The sequence below is a fragment of the Atta cephalotes genome, assembly GCF_000143395.1.
Source record: "Atta cephalotes unplaced genomic scaffold scaffold00104, whole genome shotgun sequence".
NCBI lineage: Eukaryota > Metazoa > Arthropoda > Insecta > Hymenoptera > Formicidae > Atta > Atta cephalotes.
Genome location: NW_012130168.1, coordinates 6,651 through 14,724, shown reverse-complemented (window position 1 = coordinate 14,724; position 8,074 = coordinate 6,651). Strand labels below are relative to the sequence as shown.

At 40.4% G+C, this 8,074-nt stretch overlaps 1 protein-coding gene across 1 annotated transcript in view; it reads right to left on the bottom strand.

Moving 5' to 3' along the window:
• Positions 1-1,424: 1,424 nt before the first annotated feature.
• LOC105625005 (dual specificity mitogen-activated protein kinase kinase dSOR1) overlaps positions 1,425-8,074 on the bottom strand; it is a 7,653-nt gene continuing 1,003 nt past the window's right edge. The window contains exons 2-8 of the mRNA XM_012206346.1: positions 6,561-6,786; positions 6,349-6,461; positions 6,067-6,178; positions 2,199-2,375; positions 1,900-2,119; positions 1,625-1,791; positions 1,425-1,541 (exon numbers count right to left, since the gene is read on the bottom strand). Of these exons, the coding sequence (XP_012061736.1) occupies positions 1,425-1,541; positions 1,625-1,791; positions 1,900-2,119; positions 2,199-2,375; positions 6,067-6,178; positions 6,349-6,461; positions 6,561-6,786 (1,132 nt within the window). The remainder of the gene's footprint in view (positions 1,542-1,624; positions 1,792-1,899; positions 2,120-2,198; positions 2,376-6,066; positions 6,179-6,348; positions 6,462-6,560; positions 6,787-8,074) is intronic.

Sequence of the window (8,074 nt, the reverse complement as noted above, 5' to 3'; positions counted from 1 at the left end):
GTTAATTAATTACTTAACTTATATTATTTATATTAATTAAGTTAAGTTAAGTAACGTTACGGTTTACGTTTACGTTTACGTTACGTTCGTCGTCTCTCTCTCTCTCTCTCTCTCTCTCTCTCTCTCTCTCTCTCTCTCTCTCTGTGTGTGTGTGTGTGTGTGTGTGTGTGTGTGTGTGTGTGTGTGTGTGTGTGTGTGTGTGTGTGTGTGTGTGTGTGGGTGCGTGCGCGATGTTATGTGATGTGCGCGCGCGCGTGCGATTAAAATTGAAGACATGTGTTAATTACGTACGTGTTAACGTGCGTGATTGAAAATAAGACGGCAATTGTGTGTTTAATCAAGGTTATGCATTGATATAAAAACAATGGTTTAATATGATTAAAGATGAAATTTTTGATCGTGTAAATAACATTTCTATGGATGTCAGGTACAAATCTTATACAAGTAATTCTCGATCTAATTAATTTTTTCAAACGACGTTCGTAGGTTTAATGCTCATTCGCGCATCCTAATATCATATCACGGGGAACACAATTTGCCCATGAATCTAATAATAAACTTATATTGCAATTTGTCATCTTACATACTCTTAACAGAAGCATAAGACGAACACGTAAAGTGAATCTTATGAATGAAATTAATATTTGGCACAGTGGCGTGCTGCGTGTAAATTATTTGGATAAGCAAAGTCCAAGCGAAACACGACATATTCGGTCCGCAAGTGTTTCACCTATATATCACGGTACTTGACGAATTATTACACGAATTATTACATTGTAGTTGTTTCTTCCTGTAAAAACCAAGAAAATGACAAAGATGCATAACAATGGGGTATCAATCGAATTCCTTATGACTGCTTTCATAAGTAAAATCTGTGTAATCATTTTGCGTAACGCTCAACAGTCAACAGAGATACGATGTTCATTTGATACGATCAATGGACTTGGCGCACCTATCAAAAACGTATTAATTTTAAACTAAAAAAATTCTATATAGGCTCTAATGAATTAAATCAATAAAGATTAAAAAGCCTTTGAGAGTCAACGCTGGATGTTATTGCAATTACGTTTTATAATAATTGAATTATTACGTATATAATAATTGAAATAGATGTATCAATCCATGCGATGTTGAAAACTCGCTTGTCATATAAATCCGGATTTATGATCCATGAAGTGAATCTATTTCAATTATTGCATACATACAATAAAACGTAATTGCAATAACATCCAGCATTGGCTCTCAAAGACTTTTTACTCCTTATTGTATTAATTTTGTAAAAAGATATTGCTAGAGGAGGAATATAACAAGAGAGATATATATACGCCACTGTTTGATCGAATGAAAACCTAGATGAACCAAGACGGAACTTAGGAGTACTGAACGCGAATATACGTAGTCAAGTATGTAAGAGTTACATTTATTCAGGATTGCACGGCCGATAAGTGTGTTGGCGTAGACGGTTCTAGGTCCATAGTACGACATACCCATCCAGCGAGATCTACGTTTTCCGATTCAGCTTTCCTTATCCATTCGTGATTCTGAAACATATCATCGGAAAACATAATTTTTCCGTTTTTCTTTCTGTTCAAATTATCAATGTTTATTCAGGAGGGAAACATACCGTTAACGTTTTCAAATCTGCTCTATCATTTGGGTTCCTCTTTAAACATCGATCAATAAAATCTATGAAAGCGTTGCTGAATAATCCGGATGGCAGTCTTGGTGGTGGTTCGTTAACTATCAATTCCAACAGTTCGAATACCGCTAATGGCTTAGGAGTGTGCGTGCCTGTGATGATAAAGAATCAAGTTTCGATCGATATTCAGGAACAAAACTTTTTTTCATAAAGAAGACATGCAAGAATGCAAATAAACGAATGAATACTCAAGTACTGACAACGCCTCGTCGGTGGTCGTGGAGGCGGTGTGGAGGATTCGCTGACTGTTGCCGGATTCTCTCCAGCGTGTTGTATCCATTCCGAACCAAATATAGAAGCTAAAAGCCTATCATCCGGCGGTGGAATAGGATACATCCCAATCGCCATTTCCACAAGTGACACACCGAGCGACCAAATGTCGCTTTGCACTGAGTAATGTGATCCTTGGAGTCTTTCTGGCTGAAAACGCTCGATATAAGACACGCTCGGGGCATACCCGCGTAAAATATCACGAGCGTATAATCCACGCCAAGCTTACCGACATATAACTTCGTGTGCCAACGAACGAATGAGCCATCGAATCGATCAGTTGTCCAGAAACGCCAAAATCGCAGAGCTTGATTTCACCCGCGCTGTTCACCAAGATGTTGCTCGGTTTTACATCCCGGTGCATTATAGCGTGTTTATCTCGTAAGTAAGTTAAACCTTTCAGAACCTAAAAGTAAAGGAGAAATAAAAGTTTGCAATGACATATATTAACAAAACAAACGACGAACGAAGCAACAAGAAAGAGAGGAAAAGAGGTACGTTTTTCTTTTTTGTATCAATCGTATTAAAACGATTTAAAAAATTTCGATAAAAATGTTTGTCGTGTTAAAAAATACAGGTCAGTTTGAAGCGGCAACAAAATCATCATTATGCATCAACCGATTCGCGTGGCTTCCATCTTGCACCTACCGGTATCCACTCGCACGGTATCCACCACACACCTACATAAGAAGAAGCTGACCGAGGAGGAGATACAAGAATTACATCAGGAATTGGAGACCGTCGATCACGTGATAGGATTGGAGATTCTGTGCAAAAAGCTGGGCACAAATGTGGAAACGGGCCTGACGAAAGAGCAGGCGTGCAAAATTTTGGAACGAGATGGACCAAACGCCTTGTCACCACCCAAGATCACGCCAGAATACATCAAATTCTTTAAATGCATGTTCCATGGATTCGCGGCGTTACTCTGGATCTGCGCGATTTTATGTTTCATCTTGTACGCAGTCACTCATTTCATGCAGGAGGATGACATCGGTATCGCATGGCTAGGAATAATCATCGTTATGATATGCATCACCTCGGGGGTGTTTGCGTACATACAGGAGAGCAAGAATATTAAAGTGATGGAGTCCTTCAAAAAGATGGTGCCCACTTTCGCTACTGTGATACGCGACGGTGTAAAACTGCGCCTGGGTACAGAAGAGCTGGTCTTGGGTGATCTGGTAGAGATACGCATGGGCGACAAGATACCAGCCGACATCAGAATAATCGAGTGCCGTGGGCTCAGAGTAGAGAACTCGAGCATAACTGGCGAGAGCGAACCAGTGGTTCGCACCGATTATCCGACCGACGCAAATCCTCTCGAATCCTCCAACGTGGCCTTTTCCATGTCATTCGCTGTCGCGGGTGACGGCAAAGGGATCGTGATCGCCACGGGTGACCATACTATGATAGGCCGTCTAGCTGGTCTCACATCGCATCTTATCAAAATCGAAACGCCAATCGCCAAGGAGATTAGACATTTCGTCGAGATTATCACTATTGTGGCCGTTCTATGCGGTCTGATATTCTTCGCTCTGTCACTGCTGATCCAGCCAAGTCTCATACGAGCGTTCACTTACCTACTCGGCATAGTTATCGCCAACGTACCCGAAGTACTGCTGGTGACCGTGACGACAGTTTTGACACTGACCGCTCAGAAAATGGCGAGCAAGAACTGCTTGGTAAAGAACCTGGAGGCAGTCGAGACTCTAGGCTCGACATCGACAATCTGTTCCGACAAGACGGGCACGCTCACGCAAAACAAGATGTCCGTATCTAATTTGTGGTTCGGCCACACCAGATATAACTTTCCACCGGGCGAGAGAATCGGCGTCGAGAGGGATTTGCTGTTAGAGAAGCCAGCTTTCGATGGGATGCTACGAGCTGCCACTCTCTGTTTGCGTGCCGAATTCACCGCCGAGTCCTTCATGCTAGCACCGATCGAGGAGCGCGAGATTATCGGTGACGCATCTGAGACTGGTATCCTCAAATTCTGCGAGCACATTCATCCTACGCAGAGATATCGCGAGGCACATCCGAAAGTTGCCGAGATCCCTTTTAGCTCCGTGACCAAGTTTCAAATGTCGATACACCAAGACATCGACGGTTATACCATGATATTGAAAGGGGCACCAGAGGTGATTATGAAAAGTTGTGCAACAATACTGACGGCGACTGGGGAAACGAAAGAGATGACCGCCAACGATTACGCATTATCTCACCGTGCCTGCACCGATCTGGGTTTCCTTGGCGAGCGAGTTCTAGCGTACTGCGATCTGCATCTGCCAACCAGTGTGTATGGGCCAAATTACAAATTCGACACCGATTCGCCCGCGTCCTACAACTTTCCCGTCAAGGGATACAGATTCGTAGGGCTGATAAGTCTGCAAGATCCCCCGAGGCCTGGCGTGCCCGAGGCGGTACAAAAGTGTCGTACCGCTGGTATAAAAGTGATCATGGTGACGGGTGATCATCCGGTGACGGCGACGGCAATTGCTAAGAAGGTGGGTATCATAAGCGAAGGTCACGAAACTCATTATGAACGAGCGATTCTGCAGGACAAGTCTTACACGCAACTGATCGATTCGATCATGGCGATCGATATCGCCGCGATCATAATTACCGGTGCCCAATTGAGGAACATGGATGCGAACGAGTTGGACAACATTATACGCCGTTACGAGGAAATCGTGTTCGCGAGGACGTCGCCGCAGCAAAAGCTGTTGATAGTCGAGAGTTGCCAACGGCTGGGAGAGATCGTCGCGGTCACCGGCGACGGTGTCAACGATTCGCCGGCATTGCGGAAAGCTGATATAGGAGTAGCGATGGGGATCGCGGGCTCCGACGTTGCCAAGAACGCTGCGGATATGATACTCATGGATGATAATTTTGCATCGATCGTTACCGGCGTCGAGGAGGGTCGTCTGATATTCGACAATTTGAAGAAATCGATTGCGTACACGTTAACGTCAAGCGTGCCGGAGATGTTGCCCATGTTAAGCGGCCTATTACTCGCGATTCCTCTACCGTTGGTTATTGAACTGGTCATCTGTATAGACGTCGGCACTGACGTCGTCCCTGCGATTGCTCTGGCCTACGAGAAGGCCGAGTCCGATATAATGCGCCGGGCACCGAGAAACCCTCAATACGACAAGCTGGTGAACAAGCGTTTGATATCCATCACCTACGGCCAGATAGGAATGACGCAGGCGTTCGCTGGATTTTACACTTACTTCATGGTGCTTATGATGAACGGCTTTATGCCCAATCGTTTGTTGGGTTTACGAATAGAATGGGAGAACCCATCCATAAATGATCTACAAGATTCCTGGGGCCAAACGTGGACTTACAAAAACAGAATGAATCTCTTGATGGAGGCGCAAAGCGGATATTTTCTTTCCATTGTCATAACGCAAATGGTAGATCTGATCATGTGTAAGACTAGGCGCAATTCTATCTTTCAACAAGGAATGAGCAATTGGTTTGTCAATTTTTCTTTCGTTTTCGAAGCTATTCTAACAGGACTCTTGCTCTATGTCCCAGGCACGGAATACGTACTGAAGACTATGCCACTAATAGCTTACTGGTACTGGCCTTCTTTGCCGCTCGGTGCGTTTCTTTGGATCTACGACGAATTGAGACGTTTATGTATTCGTCTCTTCCCACGTGGAATTATGGAAAGAGAAACGTATTATTGAAATCATTTTTCTTCCACAGAGAGAGGATGGTTAGAAGAAAAGTAACCCACACAATAGAGGTGTTCAAAATACATAGAGACGTATTTGGAGTATGTGATATCTTTAGGTGATATCTCCCTGAGATGTATTTCGGACATTTCTGCTCTATGGATAGTAACTTGTATTATTCGTTACAGACCTGTCTTTCTCTCTCTTTCTCTCTCTACGGATATCTCGCTTTTCAGGCGATTTATTACAATTAGTCGATCAGAGATAACTGTTATATTCATTATTACCATTTATTTTTTATTAATTGAAAAAAAAAAGTAATTGTTATCACGATAGAATTTAATCTAACTGTGAGATCCCGTTTTTCTCCTTTCTTCTTTATTTATATCAATAATAAAATTGACTTACAGCACATGTGATTGTACTTATCATGGATTCTGGAATTCGTCCCGCTTTTTTCATTATTAGATCTAATGATCCACCATCCATATATTCCATACATATACAAATTTCTCCCCCACTGAAAGAAATATACAAGTCGCTGTAGCAGTTTTGGTACTGTACGCAGAGACAATCTGTATATATGCACGCGCGCACGCACACACGAGCGCGCGATGTTATACGTGCATGTAAGCACATGTGTCTCAAGGAATAATCCTCTTAAAATGTAAACATTTCTGAAAAGTTTACCTGCAAAAAGCGCCATAAAATCCAACTATATGTGCAAAGTTACATTCATGAAGGACTTTTAATTCTCTAATTATTTGCTTCTTGATAGGTGGTTTCACTTCCAAGCGTATTTGCTGAAAAATTTGAGACAAAAATACCAGTGAGTATAGAATAGACATTCTAACTGCGCCTATGAATATATATATATAATGATTAAATATATGATCATTTACCTTCATTGCCATTATAAGACCATATTTTTTATGTTTTACTTTTGTAACAACGCCACCATTACCCGAACCTAATTCACCTAACTTTTCAAAATCCTCGCCGCATAATTCTCCAACTTTTTCTTTTTGTCCCAGAAAGCTCTCTAGTCGTTTCTTTTGTTCCTCATCCATTTCTAGATCTTCTAATCTTGCTTGAAGAGTATCAATATTCAATGTGTCCCTCATGCCGCTGCGAAAAATATAATATTAGAATTATATGATGACAAACTTTCAGATAATAATTTCAAAACGACAGAAATCTTTCAAACTCAAATAAGCTCATAAGAATTAGTTTATGAAAATTTCGCAATTATTTCAATTAATCAGAAATGAATTGAGATCTTTAAGTCATAGATGTTTTGTCACAGCATAGAGTACATAGAGCTTGTTTAAAGTACCTCGTATAAAGCTGATTCTATAATGAGGCAACAATTGTTAGTCCTAAGTCTTAAGCTGATTCTACAATGAGTTGGAAGTCTTAAGTTTAAACCTAAATAGGTGACTATGATTTTTCGCAGCTACTAGTTCTTAGTTGTACAGCGAGGCGTTTAGCCTAATGAAAAAGAATAAAATCGAATAAAATCGAATTTGGTCAGTCTTAAGAAAATTGGTAGTCTCAGTTGTGTAAGTTGGCTGTTGGCCAACTTCACCGATTCACCGATAAGACTTAGAACTAGCAATTGTTGCCTCATTATAGAATCAGCTTAGGACTACCGACTCATTGTAGAATTAGTTTTATCAGTGAATCGATGAATAGCCAATCTGTACGACTAATGTCCATTTCCATCAATGTATTGTAGATAAACTTAATCTCAGTTTAACTTACTCTTCGTCTTTTTTTAGTTTTAAAGATTAGAAAAAGACAGAGAGTAAGTTGAATCGAGATTAAAGTTAATCTACATTGATGGAAATAGACATAAGACCACCGATTTTCTTAAGACTGACCAAATTCGATTTTATTCCTTCCCATTAGTCGAGCTGAATGCTGAACAATTCGCTGTACAAATAACAAATTATAGATGTAAAGTTATAGTCACCTGTTTAGATCAAGACTTAAAATTTTCAATTACCTATTTATTGTAGATTCAACTTAAGTGTTCTACAATTTTTACATCAAAGTTCTGTAGTGAGATAGGAACATTGTATATTGTTAATATATACAATATACATCGGCTACATTCAGCAGAAAAAATTAATGATTCTTTAATATTGATTCTTGCCTTTAGTTGACTGGCTCTAAATGTAGAAATCAATTATATTGAAGAATCACCAAGCATTAACTGATTAATTAATTTTCTCTGCTAAATGTAAGTAATATACAAATATATATAAACAGCTTGCACTGCATTGTATATATTAAGAGTGTATACGAATATATATTAATGTGGATAAACACACACACACACACACACACACACACACACACACACACACACACACACACACACTATTATANATANAATATATATAATAAATAA